The following is a 26,235-nucleotide window of genomic DNA, read 5'->3' as shown; positions in this document are numbered from 1 at the left end:
CCTTCGTAAGTTTATACTAATTGCTTCAATCGAATCTTAACTGATAATAAAGGTTTCACTGATTTCTAACAGGGTTTAGTATATGAACCGCGGAAAGGCATCATGTTCAATTTGGCTAAATTACGGGAGTTGGCCAAAAAAATTCGTCCGACCGTCCAAATTTCTTCCAGCTGTCCTTTCTGCAGTTAGCGATTCATATGTGGGCACATAAGTTTCGATTATGAAGTCTGCCATCGTCATCCGGATTGATGCATGAGTTAAAAATGACTTTTAATGAAGCAATCACTGATGAAAGCTATGACCAGATGGTCCAAAAATTATTTTACATCATTGCAAATTTAACGTTTATTCTTTGTAATACTTTTCCTTAGGATTTATTCGTGCATTTATGATCATTGTTTGGGTTGAACTTTTTGGTATCTAAACATAATTGATTTTTTAATTTAGTTTAGTGTTCCAGGGAGCAAATGGAGCATGACGGAGATAAATTTTATTAGTTCATTAACATTTTATGCATACAGTCTTAAATTTATGGGACTGAACTGGTTTCACGTTTTAAAGTAAGGTATTCCACCGTTTTTTCCTTTTCTTATCAAATGATATCCTTCTATTTTTTGGATTCTCGTTCATTGTTTTAATATCGTTCATTTATGCTTTATTTTAATTTTATGAATATCGTTCGTAGAGTTTACCATTCAAGCATTTATATCTGTCAGAATTATTTTTACTAAATAATGGAACGTGTTTGGTCTTGAAAACTACCATCATTTTTATGTTTTTGTGTCCATAAAAATCTTCTGGTTATTGCCAATATTATTTAATCCAAACACCTAGTATGTTACGAATGTGAATTATTCCCTCTAGTTTTCAATTTAAATAGAAAATAACTGTGGGTTACTCGTTCCTTAAATCCAAAGTGTGGTAAGTTCAAATTAGGAATGGTGTTTTCATGCTCGTTGATCTGCAGGGTCTTTATCCATTTACTTTTCCGCGTCACGCCAACTAAGCATAAAAAAGGTAGACTGTGGGCTTTAAAGAAAATTGAGCTGTCGGATTTCTTATTGACAGTGCGATCTTTTGAGTATGGTTTAATCTGCGGCAACTCCATTGTAGTATGTCGGTTAGGTTTGGTGAAATTTCCTGTATTATTTGCAAAATTTGTTTAATTTCCCCTGGTGATTACGAAGGACAATTGAACGTCCGGTTTTCTTTCATTTTTTTTTTCGGATTGTCACTTTTATTCTCATGATTAAATCTCTCTTTTTTCCAATTCCTAATCGGGAGAGCTTTGAACGATATGACTAATGATGCGTCCTACATTCGCATAATTTTTTTTTTACCATTACGTTCATGATTACTCGAATAATCCTTACGATTAGCCAGTCTACTGACACTCGGCAGCCGCTTTTATGATCTGATTATATGGTGCCATAAATATCAATTTTAAGCATGGAATTGTAATTTTCTGATATTTTTTCCAGTTAATATCCTGTCTTTGATATGTGTTGTGAATTATAGTTTCTAATCGAAAATAAGCTAAACCCTCATAAATTTTTACCGATTGTTTCATGTGAGTTTTAACTGACTTCTAAGTGGTTATATCCGTGAAACTTACAAAAGAGGATCCTCAAGTCGGCCTCTAAATGTGTTGTAACACGCCGGGCATTTAAATAGGTTCACAAAAGTCGCCACACGTGTCGCTGATGGACAAATTGATCCGAGTTTAACAAGTAAATAAGGTATAATTAGGGGTATTAACTGAAATCTTAATACATGATCATTATGATCTATCAAATTCCTAACTTTTCCTTGCTATTCCTCGCAGTTGCAAAGTTTGAACTGCAAAAGACTGGAGAAAAGTGGATCGCATTTCACCTATCTCCGCTCTGCGGATATTTTTGAAAACCGATTAAAATCCGACCGAAGTGGCAACAGAAATCAGACTTCTATGGGATGTAATTGGGCCGACATTAAAAGAAAAGTGAAAGATTGGTTAATAAGTGATATTGTAAACTTGTAATTCCTTTATTTTAATCTGAAATGTACAAAATATATTAAACTATCATAGCTTTGTTTAAAAGCTCCTAAAGTTGTAGTTGAAACTTGTAATATAAATGCTTTGCTCTCAATGTGCCACATGTTGTATTGAATAACTGGAGCCTCCTGACAAGCCATATGGCTTAGAAGGACCAATTTTTTACATGCAAATAAAGGCAATAAATATATAAATACCTCCACTATGCCGTCCCCTTGGTTCAGTCACTGATAAGCAACGGCCGAAAGTTCTAGCTTTGGATGAATTGATTGCCACACTACGCCATCATCACTGATTTGCAACGCGCTCATGTATTTCCATTGCGAATATCGCTTAGTTTAAAAATTGAATCCACTTTAAGGTAACATTTTTTTTATTATGTGGGAAGGTTCGTATGTCGATTATAAGCTATCGAGAGCTATCTATATTTATCTCAATTATGTGTTTTTGGTGATACTTTTCTGCAATTTTCACGGCATTTTTCTTGTGCATATTCACAACATCTTTTATTAAAACTGATTTTTAATAATTTGCCTCATATATAAAATCTTGGTATGGATTAGTTATACTACTCGTTTTCTGTATCGCAAAACTGCTCCCATTCTTCACGTCACAACCAATACTTTGGCCTATGAAATATTCACCTAACTGCCGTAAAGATGCGTTAATGTTTTTGAGTTTATTACACTTTACTTAGCAAAAAAAAACTTTTTTACATTGTGAAAATAAAGCTAACTAAAATAAGTTATTGCTCAAATGCTGATGATACACTAGATGAGTTATAATTTATGGGATAGAATTTAAGTTTTATGGGTCCAGAGCTTTCATTTCCAAGCAAAACCTAAGAACCCAAAGAAGAGAAGAGTAAAAACTATTGTACCTTGGTGGGCAAGAATTTCTCTGAAAGAATTCTGGAAAAAAATATGATAGATTTTCAACAATTATGTGTCATACAAGGGAAGCAACGTGTAATACTTGAATGAGGTTGTTATTTTCTAGCTTTCTACTTTTTTCAATCCTAACACGATATATTTATTGCTCACCGTTGTCAGCTATAGCTAAAAAGTGATAAGAGAGAAGTATACAGCGGTTCACCTCAACACAAGTTGATTTCTGCTTTCTTTTTGTTTCGTGTAGTAAAAAAATTGTTTTATTTTCCTATCGACTGAAATTAATCAATCCGCTGAGTAGGTAGTGAGTCGGTTTGATTTGACACGGTTTGAAGAGCTGAGGAATTAATCTACGTGTATTTTTTTGTTGTTCATTCACTTTGACAATCGACGTGAACGAACACAATCTCGATGTCTTCTAGAGTATTGGCTCGAGCGGAAAGAAATCGATGGAATAAAAGTTTTCGTTTCTCTGTCGGGGGTTCCTCTTATTCGCCACAGTCACGGTTCTAGCCAATTGAGCCCGATTCTTCCGGAAATCGTGGGCGTTGGTTGCAAGGAATACGATAATTTTGGCATTAAAAAAAAGAGTCGAGGATCGGGTATTATTTGTGACACTTCAAGTGAATAGTTCATTCAAAGGGGTGAAAGGGAAAGTGGTCACAAAAATCTCTTATATAACAGTGATGAGTGACGTAAGACAATTGGTCAGTAATCGGAGGAAATGTTTGCAAGAGTGCGCATTATGGCTCCACGATGACCTAAAGTCGAGGTCAACATTGAAAGCTCAACTTCCGTTTACTATGGAAAAATTAAACTCCTAATACTTCTCCTTCCTCACAATCATAAATTATCACTGATGCATAAAATTTTGTTAATTTTGGTAAGAAAATACAATTTAAATTGGAAATAAACGCTATCGTCGTAGTCACCAACCAAATCCGTCAGATTAATCACGTGATATCGGATTTTTGTATTTCAACCTTTGTACTAAGTGTTTATTGCAATGAGCGGTCTTGTATTTATTTCTCCTGAGGGTTTGTACGTATAATATGTCACTTGAATGTGTACATACATACATCTACCAAAGGAGAAGTTGAAGAAAGATTATTGAAAAAGATAACTGTCGTGTGCTATTCTCGCGAAATACGACTAATTTCACGAGCGGCATGAATTTTAACCATCTTCATCGAAATCACAAAATGATGATGATGAACTTTATTCAAGACTAATTGCTGAAGGAGTTTGCAAAAGTACATACATCAAGAGTAGACTATTTTAGTTTCCATCAGAATAATTCCAATGGATCTCTTCTTACCTTTAGTTAAGGCATCTTGCACGGCCACGAGAGTATTTACGGTAGACATTTAGGCAGCCTTACCCTGAAAAATAATTTTTATCCAAGACTATCTGCGAAACTCCTTAACCACTTTTGGGAAAACTAAAATTAAAAGTTGATATTTTATTGTGCTTTAACAATCTTCTTTTTATTGCACTACAGTATAAAAATATTTGTACAAGTATAAAAACAACACATCAATAACAAACAGTCAAAGCATGATAAATGAAAATTTTCAACTAAATAGATATAGTTTATCTCTTTACCAGGTCTTTTAGCCTAAAACATATTTCGAATTATAGCGAATGAATTTTTAAGCATCCCCAGTTGAGAATTAAATAAAGAAAATAATACAATTCCAAATAACTTACTAATTTACTTACGACGTAGCGATTAAATTAACTCCGGGCTAAATATTATCGAATTTCCATCTAAAAATACCCGATTTAGAGGGAACTTGGGACTTCACCGATGTCTTGGTGTTAACGGCACTCGATGCTCATGTATTTTCAGCTGTTATTACTTTTCTCTAGTTTTCAGGCTCATTTTTAATTTGCCCTACTAAATGAACCAAATCAAGTGTTCCGAAATATACTGATTAATTTATGTTCGAATTGGAATGGCAAGGCCCCTCCCTATTTTGAAGATTATACGTGTAACCAGTCAAAAAGATTTTTCCTTTCATTTCTTGGTTCATGCTTTTACCTTTATTGTTCACCTTTTTCATTGTGAATGGACAATACCCATTTGATGGACTAAAAGTATCCGAATCGTATCTCTGCTATTTTGTACGATGGAATCAAGAGACTAGTCTCCTAATGTTGCTGTAGTTTTAGACCTAAGACCTTAGGACTGGTATTGGGTAAAACCTTACTTCAGGAAAACATACCGGAGATAAATTTTTTGAGAGGAAATACAAAATTTTACAAAAAATATCGTTGACTCGAAACAAAAGATACATGAGAACTGGAAGTAGAAAGTAGGTACCTATATCAAAGTCAAGTATCAAATTATTTCCTTGCAAAGCTACTCAGAGAGAACACATCAGGAATTCTGTGTAGAAATCTCAGTCTGTTTCATATATGATTTCAAAATGAACTTTACCCATCTAGCCATTGGTAAAGTTCCTTTGTCAGCCAGTCCAATAGTAATTCGAACAAATGTTTGAACCATTTTTGCGAGCATCCGCCCTCCACTTTTCTCTCCTTTCGAAGTGCACCAATTGTTCTTCCTTCAATTTGCGCTCGCGAAAAAGGAGACAATCTCACCCTTTTAGGAGACCACTGGGACACATTTCAAAATATCAGTTACCTCACACTCTCCAGACGCAGAGAAAAGAATTCCAGTCGAGCACCCGTCTGTGACTTTCAGTGTCCTTTTGGGAAGAAAGAGTAAAAGTGGTAAAAAAAGATAGAAAGGACTCCAGGAGCGAGCAATGTCTTTTGGCTTAGCTCCTAAACAAAAAACGGAAAAGAGAAATAAAGGGAAACGTGGAGGTAAAACACAAAATGACGATTTTTTGGCTCTCGACCGCGTTCCATTTCTTCTTTCAAATAATGGCTTCGGTGGCGACGTACGTTCTCTTAATTTGCAAGTGGACGATCGTCCTAACACCTTTCGGGAACCGCTCACGCCTGCGGGGGGATGATGGGACTCCATCCATCGCCGAAATTGGGACGGCTGCTGTGGCCTTGAACTTCCAGGTTGTCTGATCTCCTGGACAGGATGGCTTCCGTGGGTTTGACCTCGTCCTTCTCCGCCGCTTCCTCGTCTTCTGGATGCACGTCCTTGAGTCTTCCCGCTCGGAAGAAGTCGAATATGGGATGGTAGCTGTAATTAATGCGTTGCGGAGATGATGACTGGCCGTTGTCGCTGGAGCTTATAACGTGCGAGACGGTGGAAGTCGGTTGGTGGCGCTCCGGTATGTGTTGAGGTGGCCGCTGAGGTTCAGTCGGTGGCCTGGGAATTAAAATGGCATAGTGAGAATGGGGACGTGTTTTCAAGAAATATCTGGAGGAAAATTTCTGGGACATCTCTTAATCATAAGTTTGTCATCCCGTTTTCAAGGAACCAGTGTGTATACAGGGTGTCCCATTTATCTTGACCACCCGAAATAACTTTTTGTCCAGATGCAAATTCAAAAATGTGTCAAGCAAATGTTCATTAGTCGTCAGGGGGACATTAATCAGCAAGATTGCCTTCCTTGTAGCTTTGTTATTTACAAAGATATGAACAGCGGTATGTCTTTTTTAAATGGCATCCTACATTTTTTATTCGGCAATTCATTTCATCTCCTAAAGACGTATTCCAAAATGTAGCACATGGACCATGTTTTGACTTGGTTGTCATTTGTTTACTGCTTACTCCAGTAAGTGGACGCGGTTGTGGTCTGGGGCTCAAAGTGACTTTTCTGTTATGTATTGACTTGCTTGTCATTTGTTTACTGCTAACTCCGGTAAGTAGACGAGTTTCTTAGGTTTTCATAACGTTGTGTTTATGTTAATGGTCCACTATGCTATATTTTTGAGTAAGTCTTTAGGAGATGAAATGAATTGCCGAATAAAAAATGTAGGGTGTCATTTAAAAAAGACATACTGCTGTTCATATATTTGTAAATAACAAAGCTACAAGGAAGGCAATCATGCTGATTAATGTCCCCCTGACGGCTAACGAACATTTGCTTGACACATGTTTGAATTTGCATCTCGACAAAAAGTTATTTTGGGTGGTCAAGATAAATGGGACACCCTGTATAGATACTCATTTGGTTGGGAAAAGGTAGTCGACCATTTAACGTGGAACCCTAGGTTTTACGGTATTAAATTTAGGTGGAATTATAAAGTTTTTTTAGATTTTCTTATCCATCTCTCATGATATCTATTTGAGGGACTCGTAAGGTCGATGCATCCAACAACATTCTGCCCAGCACTACCGTGATACCTGCCACCCCGACAATTAGCAACACTAAACATTGCTTTGGCCCAATGCAGAGCGCAAAGATGAGAGGCGATCACGCCTATCAGAACACTTCAGGAATACTCGTGTAAATTGAAGGGGTTTTTCGTCCCTTTTCGAACTGAGATACATAATCTAGCAATATTTTAACTTTGATGGTGTGAGAGCAATATTTGTATTTGAAGAAAGTTATGTTTTGCTCCCTCGTCATACAATAGCCACAGATACAATTGCGATAACTTTGAAAAGTATTTTATTATTTACCTCTTAGACGGGTTGGCAGAATATTTTGAAAGGTTGTATCGCAATTCTTGGTAGAAAATCGTAATTCAAGTGTAGTCATAGGAAGCACTCTTAGGTATTTCATGAAGAAGTGAGTCAGATTAGAAGAAATTATCCTCAGCCTAAAGATAACTACATATACTTAGAGATGGTCCCATAAGAAAGTAATATCTGGGAACCTTCCTAACTTTTCAATTAACCTCCTCGGTTTATATTATAGATATCAATTCACTAGAAATTTTAATCATTTGAAACATGGTTGGGCTGATATTCATAAAAAAAAGGTGAAGTATATTCTACTCTGGATCGGGTGTCCTTATAATTTCTCGGTGTATTTTTGCTAGTTATTAATAAGAACGACTAACTTGTAAGCATCAAAATAGGTGATGTACTTCTAGATTCTTAGAAATAATTCTATAGTTTACACTTAATGGGTATAATAAATTAATTATATTTTTTTTAATTTACCCCATGCGTAATGGATATCAGGAGCACAATATTTTAGATCATCTTCATATGCCTGCAACTTAAAGGAAAAAGTGTGAATCGTCTATAATAAATTTTTTTCGTAAATTATCTCTTAGGATAATGACAGTGGGATAGACATTTTATTACCATTGTAAATACAATGATAATAATTTTTGAGACAACCCCGTATATAAAATAACCCTAGATTCAAAAACTCATTTATTATCACACCACTGCAGTTAGCTTGGTTCAATGTCATTGCTGCATTTATTTCAGGAATTAAACGCGACACCAGTTCGATCAATTAGTCGATCTCTGGAAAGATGGGTGGCTGATATTCATCATTGAAATACATATTATTTTATTGCAGGGCCATGATGCATATCTGCACAAAATTACATATTTACTTCAAAAATTATTCTTATTAGCATTACTTTAATTGGTGTCCCTCGCCTTCCTCAAATACTCCGAAAAGATTGTTCATGAATTCCTATTTCTAATTTATCACTAAAAAGTTCACATCTCGAAATTAACTCAAAAAATTTCTTTTAACTCATAAAGTTATCGAGGGATTCAGGTATCAAAACTTACTTTTAAATTTATGAAAAGCAGACCGGTAAGGATATCTGATTCGAATCTTTCTTGGGAGATATACTCAAACATAGCACACCATTGTTATCCCAAGTTTCATTGAACCGTTTTATAGCACTTATTGTTTTACTCGGTTAGCTTGATCAACTTTGAAAAATTTTATGACGTAACAGTACGATTTCTATCTACGCTGCAAATGCTTCGATCGGTACCAAGGGAATCGATTCTTTTTTGCTTTTTCTCTTAGATAACTGGTGACTCTTGTTAACCCACCGTTTCCGTGTGCTGTAAGTGTGACGTATTCGTGGCAGAGTCGTGTAATAAACTCGATGCAATCATGAGAGTGCATTCGATACGATTTTCGTGACTATTTCGTAACATGCCCCTTCATCGTGACCGTTCGTATCCTTGCGTCGGAAGTGATTCTCGGTGTACAAACTCGCTCTTTCTCCTCGCCAGTCGGCGAGCCTAATTTAATTCTCTCTGTCGGTTATGTCAATTAAATGAAAGATGCTTCGAGGGAAATTTCGCAATCGCGGAAGAGGGTGATTTGTTCGTGTACAGCGAAAACTAGCGTGGATGTAGTCCCGACGTTCTCATTTCAGCTATGATTTCTAATTTTCAGGGAACTTGACAATTATATCTTCTTTATTTTTTTTCACAATGCTTTCTGTCCGGTCAAGAATGCTTCTGAAAAAAATTGGAGATGGATACGAAATGGTACGGGAATTCATTTCTCGGTTGGAAAGTTGGCGTGTGAGGAAGCGTGGAGTGGGGAGAGGGTTCGAGGGTGAATGAGACTGAGGGAGGGGAAAAGAGGAGTATGGTGGAGAGGTAATTGACGGAAGGCAATCGAGTTGTGGAGGGGGAGTAATCGAAAGAATGCATTCATTACTGCCGTAATATATGAGGAAGTAAGAATAGTACTTAATTGATTTAATTGAAAGGAACCGCTGCCGTCGCGAATTCTAATGCGATTTCGAATCTAATAAAATTGATTTTTATGAAATACTTGCTGACCTAAGAAACGTTGTTTTGCCTTATAAATTATTTATAGTAAATATTTTGGTTGTCAAATAAAAAGTAAATAACTTATGGCAAAATGTGTGGGGATGTGGTATATGACTGAAAGAGTAAGATGCTGTGAACGATGTTGACCGATACAAAACAGTAAACATTCATTTTTTAAATTCATTGTACTTTTATTATCTTTTACATATACAAAAGAGGATGTCTGTTTGTCAACCAAAGTTAGTTCGTAGGTGCATCTCATGCTTCCAAATCACGTAGTGCTACTTTTGGTTTTGTCGGACGCGTCCTTATTTAATTACCATTAGTTACGTCACGTCATGCAACTTCTGTGGTTGTTAATCCTGCTGGGCAGACAAAACCCTTGACACGGTCTGATGAAATATAACTAAAAGGATTCTAATCCCACACACTTACTATAAGTTAGTTATTTTTCATTTGACCACCAAAATATTTACTGTAAATAATTTATATGGCAAAACTACGCTTTCCGGGTCAGCTAATTTTATATATTAGATTATATTTTCATGTCAAATGCCTTTAAAATCTTCCTTTCAACTCACAGATAATAGGGAATCACATAAAATTTTTAGATAGGCATTTCTGGTTTAGCGTACGATTTTGAAGTAGCAAAAACTGTGCCACCAGTCTTTATATCCACAAGATCCCAACAGAAGTTTTACTATTGCGTATGTACTGTTTTATAAAATGTGCTTTAATTATGTGCAAATGGTAAATGGCATTTGAGTTTTACTTTCAGTTGATTGGAGTGACTGACAAATTTTTTCTTAATATTCATTGTTAGGTTGAAAATGTTCGTGTAATAATGATTCGCATAGAATTACATTTTCATTAATTAAATATTCATTTTCATAGAAAACCGTTGGCAAACTCTCTTTTCCTTTACTATGATGAAATAATTTTTATTATTATTAATAATATTAATAGAGTGGCTATGTCTATAGTTCATATTCGTTTGGCAAACCAATGTCGTATATAAGGCCGGTACTACATACTTATTAGTTCTCGGGTTCCTGGCTCCTCCAGGGAAATGCATCACATCAGGACGAACAAATGCATTGACATATTTACTGCTCCCATTTGTCATCTCGCCGAAGGATTTTCTATCCTAACCTGGCCATATAGGTTTTTAGCACAGGGATTTTCTTTTAAATCAAGAATAAAAATTTTACAGAAAGAATTTGTTTTTCCTTCAAGCTTTAGTCTTAATTAGGTTTTCTAGACCTGGTTCAAAACTGTGACTTTGCTTCAGTAATATTCCTAACGGACAAGGTCATAAAGCAATGTCGCAAAAACATAAAGCAATGTATTTTCAAGTCGCTCTTCCTTATATATATTTTCCCGTAATATTTTCACTGTCGATCTCATTATTGAAATGAAAGCTACGAAAATGCGTTAGACATGAATAATTCATTAATTACGTGGCAGGCAAATGTAGGCCCCAATTATTATTTTCGCAAAAACTTGGTGAAAATCTGCGAAGTGAGCTCCTTTTTATATATTTTACTTGTTTAGTGCAGAAACAGAAGATAATAAACAAATGGTTAATAATTTTTCGACCGAATTTGTTCCTTTAACCCTCCGCTACTCGCGTGGCGTCTGCTGGACGCCAACCAATATGTTTTTGTTTTTCTTCGGCCAAAGTGTGCGTATAATAGTTTCTCCTTCTAGGTACCTTACTCTTTTCGAATTGTCTGCCATTCAGTTAAATCATATCAGATAAATTTATAGCAGGGTGCCAGGCAAGGGTTTTTGAAATGTATTTGAGTCTGTCAGACGCCACGCGACTAGATTCGTTACAATTTAATAAATATTTTATTTTCAATCAATGCTCATTTCTTATATTTTATAATTGTTATTTAATGCTATTATTAATTATGATTATCTTTAATTTGTTGTAAATAAAAATGCAATTTTTTTCTCTTATTTATTTATGTGGTTTAAGCTCGCGTTTTTGTTTACTGCGGGAATATATCAAGGAATTACTGCTCTCGATTTCACCGGAGACAATCATTCGAAGGTCGTATTTCAGCCACCCATCCATTGTGGGTTTTTTGTGTGCAACTTAATTGCACAGCAATTGATTGCAATCTGGGGAGCGGCACGCCACGGCCTGCTGTTTCGGCATATGCCCAGCTGCTTTTTTTTCTATCCGCGTAGGTCCAACGCTTGTCTTTTCGTCGAGTCTCAATTATAACGTATCTTACCCTAGTCTATTCAGCACTGTGGATAGGCGCCGCGTCGCGAAACCATATCGGTGACGACTTTGCTTTCTTTTGAATTCGGCATATGCCCTGCTAATTTGTTTTCTATCTGCGTAGGTCCAACGCTTGCCTTTTCGTCGAGTCTCAATTTTAACGTATCTTATCAATGTCTATTCAGCACAGTGTGATAGACGCCGCCTCTAAAACCATTTCGGTGACGACTTTGTTTTCTTTTCAATCTGCAACCTTAGAGAAACTCTCCAACATATCTATGACAAGTTATCTTTTTCTTATCTATTTCTCGCAGCCGCAGAGATGCCACGTCGGGTCCCCACATATTGCGCTAATTTACTAACTTGTTTTCTTTTGGATATACAAATGTGCAACTCTTGTAGTTCCTCCGTATAAATACCCAAGTATCCCGCTATCGACCACTCATTCTTTGTCCGTTGGTGTATTGGTGCGTCAGAAAGGAACTTGTGACTGCAAGGAGCCCCTGAATTTTATCAGTAAAACGTGCGAGTAATTCCAGAGTGGTGCAGTGGAACAAGCTACACTTCATAGTGTTTCATTGTTCGAAAGTGTAAGTTTTATATTCCTTTATATTTATGCATATACATTTATGAAATTAATCACGCTGTAGATGGTTGTTCCCTATTATGATGTATCTCTTCTGGATTTACTTACGTCCCTTAGATGGAGAGAAAAAAACAGCTAAACCTAATGCGTGAGGAAGATCGTAGCTATCTGCAGCGTCTTCTGATGGAATCATCAGATTCAGAATTGTCTGCAGTAGATGATGAGAGCGAAGGTGAAGAAGATTCCTTGAAGGAACAATTGCAAAACACGGATACGGAGCAAGAAATTACTAGTGAGGAAGAAAGTGACCGAGAGGATGAAGAATCAGGTAAAGAATTTGTTTTTGGGAAAGACAAAACTACGAAGTGGGCTTTGCAAATACCAGTGGTGACTGTAAGGACTCGTCGTCATAATATTGTAAACCTGAATTCACGTGTGAAAGAAAGTGCTACAACCGCTAAGACTGTACTCGAGTGTTGGAGATGTTTTTTTACCGACAGTCTGCTTGCTATTATTTTGGAAAACACTAATAAATTCATTGAATCCCAAAAAGATCGTTACGATAGGGAAAGAGATTGTAAATTTACCGATTTGAGTGAACTGAAAGCTTTCTTTGGATTACTGTATATGGCAGGTTTCCTTAGAAATAGTAAGCTAAATACAAGTGATTTGTGGTCTACAGATGGAACTGGTGTTGAATTTTTTCGATTGGTGATGTCTCGTAAGCGCTTCCACTTTATTTTACAAAGCCTTCGGTTTGATGACAAAGCAACTAGAAGCGATAGGAAGCTATTAGATAAGCTTGCACCTGTTAGAGAGGTTTTTGATATATTTGTTCAAAATTGCCGTGAAAGTTATTCTTTGGGAGAATACGTAACTATTGATGAAATGCTATCAAAATTCAGAGGAAGATGTGCATTTAGGCAATACATCCCGAGTAAACCAGGAAAATATGGAATTAAGATATTTTCTCTAGCAGATTCTAAAACATTTTACACAGGGAACTTAGAAGTATACGTTGGGAAGCAGCCGGAAGGCCCATTTTACGTTAGTAACAGTGCCAATGATGTTGTAAAAAGGTTGGTTAGACCGATTGCTCACAGTGGTCGCAATATAACCGCCGATAATTGGTTTACCAGTTATGAGCTAGTTTTAGACCTACTCAAAGCTAACCTTACGTATGTAGGAACAGTAAGGAAGAATAAACGGCAGCTTCCACCCAGTTTTACATCCCCTGTCGGTCGAGAACCATTTACAACTCGTTTTGGATTTGATAGGCATTGCACATTGGTATCATACATACCAAAGCCACGAAAAAATGTAATTTTAATATCTTCAATGCATCATGATTCCACAATCGATGAAACAACAGGGAATTCGAATAAGCCAGAGATCGTGACATTTTACAATGCAACTAAATCTGGCGTTGATGTAGTTGATAAATTATGCGCGACTTACTCAGTAGCAAGAAACACCAAAAGGTGGCCGATGACTATATTTTATACCATGCTCAATGTGGCAGCAATAAATGCTCAGGTTATTTACCTTGTAAACAACAAAGAGAGTTCTCATGCAATTTTGAAAAGAAGGCATTTTATCAAAGTCCTTGCGCAAGAACTAACTAAAGAGCACCTGCAAAAACGTAGTCACGTGGTAAATTTACCGAGGGAATTGAGAAAAAGAACTTTAGCCATTAGTGAGAAAGACAAAGAAACTGAACATAATGAGTCAAGTACTTGCAGTTCCAAAAGTATTCGTAGGAAATCGGAGGAAAAAACGAAGGAGAAAAAAGAGAATTCTAGAAAGAGATGTTACATTTGCGACAGAAAAAAAAATCGAATGACAAAATATAGGTGCATTTCCTGTGATCATTATATATGTTTAGAGCATTCTGAATACGTTTGTATTGTTTGCAAGGATAAAAATATGTAATTGTTGCTGTGATGTGGTTTAATTGAGAGCAATGTATCAAAAATGTGCTTAGTTACTAAAAGATGGTTAAAATGTCTTAAATAAGTTAAAAACTATTGTATTTACAATGTTATAACTTGTAAAGGAGCAAATAAATAACATAAAAGTAGTGTGTTGCATTTAATTTTAATATTAACTATTATATTATAATGTACACTATTGGCGTCTAGCAGACGCCACGCGAGCATATTTGTCCCAAAATTTGACGCGAGTGCGGAAGGGTTAACTGCAGAAATTGAAATGATTTTCCTTCTAAATCAGTCACTTCTTCCTGTAGTTAATTTTAAAGTCTATAAAAAGTTAAGGTATATTAATTATAATATTCATAAAAAAATCGCAAGTTATGGAATAATCTAACATATAGCAAATAATACAATAATTAGTTGATAAATTTTCAGTAATTAAAAATAGGGATGGACGGATCCAGGATTTTTTACGGTTCCGGATTCGGATCGGATATTTTTGGATCCAAATGCATTTTCAAATTCCTGACGCTGCGATTCCCCCGATGATTGTTCAATCTCTTGGGAAGAGTCATACTATGTGCCAGTCGTACTTTGCATTTTTTTATTTTCCACGGCTGAAATTCAACTACGTAACCTCTGCGAGAGCTTTCAAACAAAACGGTTCATGAGTAGAACAAGAATCGCATGCGACGGCGCATTCGAAAAGAGAATCGGAACTCTTTCCACCCTTATTTGCTTTCACTGAAGCTATTATTTAAAATTTCGGATCCAGATCCGATGTCTTCCGCGACTTTGGATCCGATGTATCCAATGAAGGGCAATATCCGCGGAAATTTGGATCCGAGGTATCCGATCCGACCATCCCTAATTAAAAATAATACTTTTGACAACTTTTGCGAATCAGTGAACTGAAGCTTTTAATGATCGACAAAATGTAGGAAATGGGATTAAAAAGGGGCTCTCTCCCTCTTTGCACCAAACTCTCACTCAAACAATTCCGTGAAAGCTTCTCGTAGAATTTTGTGACAGACTGAAAAACTAGTCATGCATAAAAAATGCCTATGCTTGCCCACTATTCACTTCGTTTCTCACTTTCTGAATCAGAATGTATTCTTTTCCTTTCAGCGGAGAGTTATGCCTGCCATATAACCACCTATTGTTCAATGTGGGGGAATGCGGATTCTGTCCTGCTATTATTTCAACAGTTCAACGTTGTTGAATAATAGTGACAGATTTTATTCTGAATGTTTTTTTCCTTGCGACAACACATATTTGGCTTTCCTTATTTAAATTTACACATAATGGAATACAGACATTTAATTTGTAGTTATTGGCATCATCATCATCACTGGTCAACAATCCTAGGATTGGTTTGACGCAGCTCTCCACTCAGTTCTCCTATCAGCTAATCTTTTCACACCTACGTATTTCTTCTCTCTCACATCTCTCTTTACTTGTTCCAAATATTTTGTTCGGGGTCTTACTTTTCCATTCTTGCCTTCCACTTGCCCTTCGACGATTGTCTTCATCAGGCCATCATGTCTCAAGATGTGGCCTATAAAGTTGTTCCGTCTTCTTATTAAGGTTTTCATGAGGCTTCTCTTCTCTCCTACCCTTCTTAGGACTTCCTCGTTACTAACTCGGTCGATCCATTTGATTTTCATCATTCTTCCGTAGCACCACATTTCAAAGGCCTCCATCCTTACTTCCTCCGCTGCGGTCATTGTCCATACCTCACTTCCGTATAGGAGCATACTCCAGATGTAGGTTCTAATAAATTGTTTCTTTACTTCCATATTTAAGTTTCCCGCTGTCAGCAGGTCTCTCTTTTGGTGGAATGCTCTCTTCGCCTGGGCTATTCTGCTGATAATTTCTTTTTTGCTTCTCCCGTCACTAGTTATCTTGCTTCCCAAATAACAGAATTCATCCACTTCTATCAGTTTTTGCCTCCCTATTTTAATGTTGGTCTTGACTTCTTCTCTTCTGCTGCATACTAAGATCTTGGTTTTCTTCGTGCTTATTTTCAGTTGATATCTACTCATTACCCTACCCATATTAACCAGAATATTTTTCAAATCCTTCTCTGTTTCTGCTATAACGGCTATGTCATCGGCAAATCTTAGCATGCTAATTTTTTCTCCATGGATATTCACTCCCAATTCCTTTTCTTTGATTTCATTAATGGCTTTTTCAATGTAAACGTTGAAAATTACGGGTGACAATGTACAGCCTTGTCGCACTCCTTTCTTAATTCTTGCTTCTTCACAGCTGGGCCCTGATTTTATCACGGCTACTTGGTTTTTGCATAAATTGTGAATGATTCTTCTGTCATTATAAAGAACCCCAATTTCCTATAGGATTCCAAGCATTGTGCTCCAATCCACGTTGTCAAATGCTTTCTCTAAGTCCACAAACGCAACGAATGTTGGATTGTTCTTTTCCATTCTCTTTTCTATGAGCAGTCTTAGGGCCAATATTGCTTCCCTTGTGCCTTTGTTTTTTCTGAATCCAAATTGGTCCTCATCCAAGTACTCTTCTGCTTTTCGTTCTATTCTTCTATAGATGATCCTTGTCAGTATCTTTGACGCATGTGTAGTAAGGCTTATGGTCCTAAAATCTTCGCACTTCTCCGCTCTTTTCTTCTTAGGAATAGGGATTATAATGTTCCTCTCGAAATCCTTTGGTATCTCACCTGTCGTATACATTTCACTAATGATTTTGTATAGCTGGTTCACCGTCTTCTCTCCTGAATTTTTAATCAGTTCTGCAGGAATGTCATCAATGCCAGACGCATTATTTATCCTGAGGTCTCTTACAGCCGCATCAAATTCCGATCTTAAAATTGGGGCTCCCATGTCATCGGCATCCACTTCCCTCTCGTTTTGGATAGCATTCGTTCTGAGGAGACTTCCTTTGTACAAATCTTCCAGATATTCCTTCCATCTCTTCCCTTTTTCTTCGTTTTCAATCAATAGTTCTCCGTCTTTGTCCCTAAGGGTATTACATCTTACGCCCCTTTCCTTAAAGTAGTTCCTCACTATCCTATAAGCGGCCTCTACTTTTCCATGTTTAAGATTTTTTTGCACGTCTTCGCAAATGCTTTTCATCCACGTTTCTCTAGCCTTCCGCGCTTTACGAAATATTTCGTTCCTTATTCTCTTGTAACGATTCTGTCCTTCCTCTGTTTTCGCAGCCTTGTATTTTCTTCTTTCTTCAATGAGATCTCATACTTCCTGCGTGATCCATGGTTTTTTCATAACGACTCTTCTTTTACCAAGAACATCCTCAGCTGCCGCCTGCAGACCACTTCTAATGGTTTTCCAACTCTCTTCCATTGGTTTGTTGGTCGGATCCTCCCCTATTTTATTTTCTACAGCCTCTTTAAAAGCCAGTTGATGCTGAACCTCCCTCAATTTTTCAACCTGCCATATGTTTTTCACGGCAGTTATTGGCATAATTTTAATAATTTAATTGGAAGTATTTTTGGATGGGTGATGCCTACCTTCATATTCTAATGATTTATGTATTCTATTAATTTTTGTTTTTTTTCGCGGTGTATTGGGTAGAGTGATTGCCTACTGAACGAGAGTTTCCGGGTTCAAATCTCTCGTGATGTCTTTGATCGACACTAAAACAAAAATATTTTAAGGACGAGGTGGTCAAGGGAAAGAAAATCGCCCCCTGCTACGACCCAATAACGCTGCGAACAAGGGGGAAAGATTTCAGCACTTGTATTAGGATACCATCACTTAAAAAAACAGGGAACATTGAAAAACTAAAGGAATTTACACGTTAGAATGAAATATTTTCGATCAGTTTCCGTTCAGCCAATAATTGAAGCTTTAATTAAGTTGTTTTCAGGTCATCTGCTCAGCCATTCAGATATTTTATTGCGTCATTCCACCTCAATTCAAGACATTTTTGTCCCTCTAGGTCTAGGCGATGAGAAAAATTATATCTGGTTTTCCATGCTAGCATTACGAATATAGAATTCTTTAAACCTTCTTTGCCTAAATCACTCGATCCTTGGTCTTGTAAAATATCTGTTTATATTTGCTGTTATGCTGCTTTGCTCTCTCTATATTCTTAATGGTAGGATGACAATACAGGCAGAACTTTTTCTCGATTGCTACCTGACGATAATACTAAGTGTATTGAAACCGGTTTTATTGCTAATCGTTGTATGGAAAAACGCCACTCTATTAATATCCACTTCATTAAAAACTTCATTCAAGACACAATTTAGCTCGACATTTTTACGTCATAGATAAGAATGACGCGTCGCATTTTTAGCAACGTTTAAGGGCAACCTGCTAAGAACCTATCATTCACAGAAATTGACTGAGTGTAACTTCTTACCTAGGTGCCACTTCGAGGGGCGGCAAAGGCTTCTGCGGCCACGTCTCCTGCACGGCCACCGGCGAGAGGGGTCGGGGCAGCAGGGGCGTAGTGGGTAGGGGTGGCCCCAGGGGTGGCGAGGGCGTGGTTCGGTAGTGCTGCAGGCCCTCCCGGATGTTGACTGGGCCCACGCCTCGCTTGGGCGGGCTGGACTCGGCCGCCACCACCTCGCCGTCTATCTCCTCCAAGTCGTCGTCCTCTTCGAAGACGGGTGCGGGGGAGCTGCCGCGGAAGAAGGGCCTCTTCCTCTTGGGGAAGGAGGGCGGCGGGTGGAGCAGGGTGGCCGGCCGGGTGGACGTGGATGCCGTGTACGAAGTGGACATGGAGAAGGGAGGCTGCTGTGGCTTCGACACCGTCGTGATGTGGCAGGAACAGCACGTGGGAATCTGCAAAAAAAAACGGTAGGGATCAGCCATTTACTTTTGCTAATCAATCTACTGTCCGTAAAAAAAATCCAGAACCTCGAGTTTGAGGAGCCCTTTCGTCTAAACCAGGGGTCTTCAACCTTTTTTTAATGCTAGGGCCGACAATCGATTTCAGATCGTCCGGAGGTCCACAATGCTCCTCGTAACTTTACCGCCACATCAATAAAATAAAAAGAAAAATTTAATTTCAAAGTGCAATAATCGTTATTGGTTAAAAAGTTTAATCAATCAATGCAATTTTTGCTTTTTTATTTTTGACGATTGAGTTGATATATATTTTATGTTGTGTGGCTTGATACAATGTTTTCTATAACCTCTAGGGGCCGCAAGAAAGTATCCGGCGGGCCGCATGCGGCCACGGGTTTTAGACTTTTGGTCTAAACGAACCAATCAATTTCAATTCAACCAAAAGCATACTTAAGAGAATAAAAAAACTGCAAGTTATTGGAACGAAAATTATGGGAATACCAAGCGCTCAAAGTTGGGCAACTTGATTTAACGCGTAAAAAAACAAGTACTTTTTTAAGAAAGGATTGAGTACGGGAAATACTACGAAGCCCGAAGATTTTTAAAAGTAAATGATCCAACGTAGAAATAAATTCTCTTTCGTAAGATATTTTTTGCATTGAAATTGATTGCTTCGTTTAGACGATAAAGCTCCTAAAACTCGGACGTCTTGCTTTTTTTTCCAGACAATAAGAATCTGTATCATACCATCTGGAGAAAAATCACAGCATCGTTCTCTCATATGATGATCTTCTATTTCTACGTTTACTAACTTCATAATTGTTATTATGAAGTTAGCAATTGTAATAATTATAGATAATTTTTTTTTTTATTCTTGATTGTTATCTATCTTTGTAAGGTATAAATTGAATAGCTATCTGACGTTAAGCATGCATGCGATGCAAGGCGCTAGTGTTTCATACCAATTTTTTCGAGCTTCGATTTAGAGCTCCGAATATTTGATCCTTGTATACGGAATTCTTTACTCGTGAATCTACATGTGAATAACTTTGCAAAATATAGTTTAAGCCTATTTCCTTACAAACACATTACATATTTAAAAGTCAATAACAAACTTTGGGAGTGAATTTTACTCGATTTACCAGCTAAACATGATTTTATTCAGTGCCGAATTCAGTTGCCATTATTTTATTCTGGCCACCTAATTCCAACTTACTCTCTTTTTATATTCCATAAGGAATCCTTTCCATCACATCATTTGAAATGTACAATGTAACAAATTAAATAAGGTGGCGTAAAGCATTAATGTAATCCAAACATCATTATTACTAGCTCTTTAAACGTTTGCAACCGGCAGTGCATTTTAATTTTGCGTGTTGCATAAATTTCTCTTTTGCTATTTCGATAGAAGGGAATACAGGTGTTTTTCCGAGGTGATACGAAGTAACGAATGCATTTGTACTGATTTCTGTTCATGATCCAGTATTTTGTCCAAAATTGAAATGCAGTCAATACGAGTGATTGTAATTCATTTAAATCTTCATTTTCTCTATGTCAAACTGGAAGTATACATAGTTGCTACGTAGTTGCTACACATACCGCATGAAAACTCATCAGTAATTCGTATTCTCACGCCACCTCCTGTAAAGACCAATGGTAAAGCCACTGTTGCGAGAAATCACGCTGTGCTCTGGATTAAATTTTTTGTCATCATCGTATCCCATGTCGTCAATCGGTTTCGTGTCGTAAAACGCCTTAATTCCGCAATATTTACTTCAATAAAGGTGCACCTTTTTGCGAACATTTTCACAAAAGAAATATGGAAGTCAGTCAGCCGATTACTCTATTATAAAGCAAATCCTTCCCCAGTGGAATGCTAAGAAATCTCCGTCATCGTTGCATTTACTTGTATTTTTACTGTTACTTGTTTTCATCACCCAGAACTTGAGCAGTAAAGTCCATTTTATTTTGGTACCTTACTCCGTTGCTCCTCTGATCGAATTCTTTTTCAAAAACCGTTTTGATTTTTTTAAACTGATTGAAAGGCTAGCGAATGGCAGACTCCCAGTTTAGGGACTTACCAATTATTTGTGATCCATAAAAAATATATGCTGATTGTATTCATTATATGTCCCCAATCTTTTTTTTATGTGAGCTTCAAGTTTCACCATAACTTCGGCGAGGTTTCCTTCACGTATATTTTTTAGTCTGAATTAATAGGGAAGTATCATAATAATTATTGAAAACAGAATGTACATGCTTAATTTGATGTTATAATCATCATCTTGGTTTGATGGTGCGTACACTCAAGGGTGACCCAGGATCATAACTAATGGGGGGGGGGGGGCAAGCCATATTCTAGGTGGGGGTAAGCCATGGTCTAGGGGGGGGAGGGACAATCCAATTTGTGACATTAGTTTATGAGATTATTTCCTTGAAAAAATAGTTTTTAGTTACATATCTTTTACTAATGCATATCATTTTTCGTGGGTTTAAAGAACATTTGTTGAATGCTTTCGTTTCAATGCAGTACAAAAGACTTTTCCGATATTTGCTTCTAGGGGGGGCAGCTGCCCCTCGCTGGTACGCCCATGCGTACACTAGATATTAATCATTACATGGTGCATGCACCAGTAAATATAAGAGACAAAAATAACCGGTGTATACACAATTGCAAACCCTTTAAGGAATGCAAGGAAGGTAGCAAATCCATTATCTACCGCTACATTCTCACTGCTAATTCCACAAAACTTTGGTAATGCTTTTGTCTCCATGGTATTTCTTGATTGTGATGGTTGAAAGATATTTTCACATATTTTTTACGCAAAATCCTCTTTTATGATGGGTGGTAAAACATCTTTAGTAAACGCTGGCTCCATTACATTCACGCATGGATTTCAGATGGATTAAGAAAGTATTATTTGAGCACACAAATAGGTCGAATTTGGCTAAAATTCACATATTATCTTTTGCTCTAAGTTATCCATTAAATTTTTGTCAAGGAATTTTGTTTAGGAGTTATCTTTGACTCTGTACCCGGCTGCGTTTTTAGCTAATCCTTATATAATAGTAATTGAGTAACTAAATATTTACTTATGCTTGTTTATATAATATAAATCAAAATAAGTAAGCACAAATTCGATGAAATAAGTAACAATTACGTGCTGTATCCAATTATATCTCGAATTAATTTGAATGTACCTGCCTATCACAAGCCGGCCGTGAAGCACCGAGACGATGCTTGTAAAGCAATCGGGGCATATCGCAGTAGGCAGGTTCATGTGCCGTAAAACTTCACATTCTACTTCACACGGAAATGTAGCACGCTAATCTTACTGAGGCTTTTTATCGCTCATCTTCCAAATGTGCAGTCGTACGAAGACATTTAAGTAGGTACTTATTTTTTTCTGTAATTGAACGATTTTGCTTACTTTTATTTTAACGACTGAAAACTGTATCACAAATTATTCGCATTTTTAGTGTAAAATATGGTAAATTCCCGTAAAATATTTTAAAAGGCATATTCTTGACGCAATCGTTTGATTTTACTCCTTCATACCGTCTTAATTTCATTTGATTAGCTATGTCGGTCCTTAAATTGCTTACATGTGACGTTAACGTTATTGATCGTTATTTAACGTTATTGTGGCGGCGTCGTCCACTTTGGTTTGGGGTTTTTCAAAATCGTAAGTGTTAAGGTTCATTAAAAAGTACTCACAAAAGTCATTTCCACTATTCAAATTTTCAAGTTGCTTCATTATTCTCACTCAACTAAATATCAGATAATAATTTAGATAGTAAGTGGTTTTTAAAGTAAACATTTAGTCCAGGCATTCCGTATCCAATACTTTTATCTTGAATGAATATTTATTTTAATAAATGTTTGTGCATTTCCTAATCTCAATGGTTAAAATAATATTTTATCCTATGGTGTGATATTTTATGATATTGTGATCATATTTTAAGGACAAAAGTTCATTCATTTATAAGAGGATGAAGTCTTAAGCCAAATTTTAATGTAACATTGGCTATTGCACTGTTTATTGTACCTTGCATTAGTATCGCATTATAATGAACTATGAAATAGCTTCCACAAAGTGAAGGCAAAATCAGTTCATTTTATGTCTCATAAGCCGAATAGTATTTTTTTAAATAGAGGGCCTGTTTTTAAATTCGTTGTTTTTACTTTTCAATAGCTCGACAAAGGATCAAGATCCTTCATTATTTCACAAAGATGGGCGTGGAACTCGCAGCTCCTATCCAATCAAAGTGGACGCGACGGCGGCGTATTCATCCCTTGCATTCAGTTGGGCGAATAAGATAGTCAACCGGATGCCTAATGTAGTCACAGACACTGGAAATGGGAAATTCTGGTAATAATTGTCTTTTTTGACAAGAAGTGTTTAATTCAATAAAGAAGAATTTTTCCGTCCCTAAAAATATATTTTAAGTTTTTAAATATAATATATTTCACATACATTATATTTTTAATAATATTTCATATTATAAGAAGTTTTTATTATCCTTTGAAAGAGATATATATTTGGCCTAATATTTTAACCAATAATAGGTATTTAAGCTTATTTCCATGGACATTCCTGGTGACACTGCTGATTCCGTCTATTTTTTCGTATTTCACAATTACCAACCACTAAAAATCTTGCAAAAGGAAGCAATAACCCTGAGAGAAAGTTCATTTCTTCCAAAAACATGTTGACGAACCTAAAAAAAGGAGGAAAGTAAAGGAACTTGATATGCTTCACTGCAAAGGTGGCCATTGAGTTTCAGTAGCAACGTCCTTCCAAACCGCAGACTCTTGTCTGACTGCAGTTTGTTTGTGAAAAAGTAAAGTTTTTTGGGCTCTTGCACCGTCTACTATCTTAATTGTTTCACTACAGAGTTCCTTAGGTGGGTGAGAGACATATAGTTCCGTCATTTTACTTTCATATTTCATTTTACTTTCACTCATTTTTTAAAATATAAAATATTTGGTTATGAAATCATCTGTAAACACTCCTAATATTTTCGATCCACTCCTCAAGTATGCATTAAGGTTGTGTATACTTTCATATTCACTATTCTGTTTTATTGTTTCACCGAAGATTTTCGAAGCCTGATTTTTGGAAAGGAGTAAGCTAATGCGAAAAATTCAAGCTTGCATCTGCTAAGTTATTGTTTAGGAAAAGATATTATTTTGAATAAATCAAGTTCATATTTTGTGTATGAAGAAGCAATATATGGCACTTAAAATGGGACCATTTGAATGAAAGAGGCTATTTAAGGCTAAATTTTTCGTTTAAGATTTGTAATTTTAAGAAGCGGAATTTTCGAAGGATTTGTAAACCTTAATTTCTGTCTTCATTTTCCTTGACGCAACAAATACTACAATTAATTGGTATATAGAGTGATTGTAAAAAAATTTTCATGCACGGGTTTGTGCTGAGCTTATCATTTTCATGGTACTTGAAGATATATTGTAAACAAGTGACTACGCAGCAATGTGACAATCTTCATTTACAAAAAATATGTTTCCAATTCACGGAATGTTTTTCACAGTATCAGAATATTTCCTCGTGTTTCAAAACCAGACTAAAATTAGAAGAGCATTTTAAATTTGGTAAATGTGTTAAAAATTTCTGGACTTAGCCTTATGTAGGTAATTGAAGCTTTCTTTGGGAAAACTATACTTTTTACTGAAGGAAAAATTTATATAAGCATTGAGAAGTAAAACTAGACATAGCTTATTGAGTTCGTTGTTTCCTAGCTGAAGCTGTTTGATTGCTATCAAATTATGGTTACTTCCTCTTAATGCATGCATTGAAGTCTCCTTGCTAGGCAGTCAAAATTGACTAGAAATTAGAAAGAAACATTTTTCTGACATTGAAAAGAATAAAATTAGTATAAGTGAATTCTCACTTGGTAGCAATACTTTAGCATTGGAAATGGTTGCTATTTTTCATTATTTCTCAATCTCTTTTAAAACCTTAAAGCCGTGACAACAATTTTTACTGCAAATAATGATTGCAACCCATGAAAATATATAGCTTAGCTATATGAAACTGCGGATGTAATCTACATCACTAATGTTCGCTAAAGAAAGAATAAAATAAGGTGATATTAGGATTTGAATGACATACATGTTTGTACAAAACTTCTATTTGTGAATGGCCCATTGCAGAATGATTGGCATGTGATGCTTTGATCCTTGCCATCAGCGTGGACTGAATATCAGAAATTTAACCTCGTAGGCTTTCCGGTAATGTGGTGAGTTTATGCTTTATTGAGGAGATCACCAAGCACTGCAATACATGATAATATCCATGCCTTTATACCACCATGTCCTTCCGTACACGATGCTCTTCCTGAAAAGTGCAAACTGTAGAGAATTTGCCAGTTGAGGTCAACTATAGTACCTTCGTCATTGTGGAAAACGAGTCAAAATTCCCAAGAAATGGTGCAAAAATAATCTTTCCGCTGCAACAATGGCATACTGCCTCTTGGTTTACCCCGGTTTTTATTCACTCTCTCCGTTCCTATTCCTCTGCATCCGCTAATCATGCAAGGCTCTTTTTTGGTGGGGTGGCCCTTCACCACCACCGCACTGGTCAGCGGCGGCGGCGACGGCAAGCGATTCTAAGGAGGGCTCAAAGGCGCGCCTTCCCTCGGCGGTAATCGGAGGTGACTGGCACCGCCGATCGCGCACCGAGACCGCCCGCTGTTTTCTCTTTCCGCCACGGCACGCGCGCGCGCGGCGTTTTTCGCGCTCCCGCCAAGAGATAGCGCCCCCGACGTTGACACACAAACCCGATTACCCTCCTGCGGACTGCACTTAACCACCTCTCACACCTCTGCGAGCCGTTTGTGTTGTTGTTCCTAACCTCCTCCCACACTCTTTTTACTCAAAGCTCCTCCCCGTAAGCCCTTGTCTCACCGCTACTCAAGAGCTCCCCCTCCTCTCCGCTGTCAATGACGAATTCCAATGGCATCGGCGGCCATTGCCCTCCCAAGTCTCCGTTTTCGGCAGGTGACAGCCCTGGAGAAATGCAAGGGGGAGGAAGGGAGTGGGGGATATAGGTAATTTATTTTCTCAACGGGAACGATAGTGAAAGGCTGGC

At 37.0% G+C, this 26,235-nt stretch overlaps 1 protein-coding gene across 1 annotated transcript in view; it reads right to left on the bottom strand.

Annotated features, from left to right (window-relative positions):
* Positions 1-4,997: 4,997 nt before the first annotated feature.
* The window catches only part of LOC124155813, a 60,253-nt gene continuing 39,015 nt past the window's right edge, over positions 4,998-26,235 (bottom strand). Inside the window, exons 7-8 of the mRNA XM_046529939.1 lie at positions 18,690-19,114; positions 4,998-6,223 (exon numbers count right to left, since the gene is read on the bottom strand). Coding sequence (XP_046385895.1) covers positions 5,893-6,223; positions 18,690-19,114 — 756 coding nt within the window. The 3' untranslated portion in view covers positions 4,998-5,892. The remainder of the gene's footprint in view (positions 6,224-18,689; positions 19,115-26,235) is intronic.

This window comes from Ischnura elegans, chromosome 3, assembly GCF_921293095.1.
Source record: "Ischnura elegans chromosome 3, ioIscEleg1.1, whole genome shotgun sequence".
In the NCBI taxonomy this organism is placed as follows: domain Eukaryota; kingdom Metazoa; phylum Arthropoda; class Insecta; order Odonata; family Coenagrionidae; genus Ischnura; species Ischnura elegans.
This window is presented reverse-complemented; position numbering and strand designations above follow the sequence as displayed.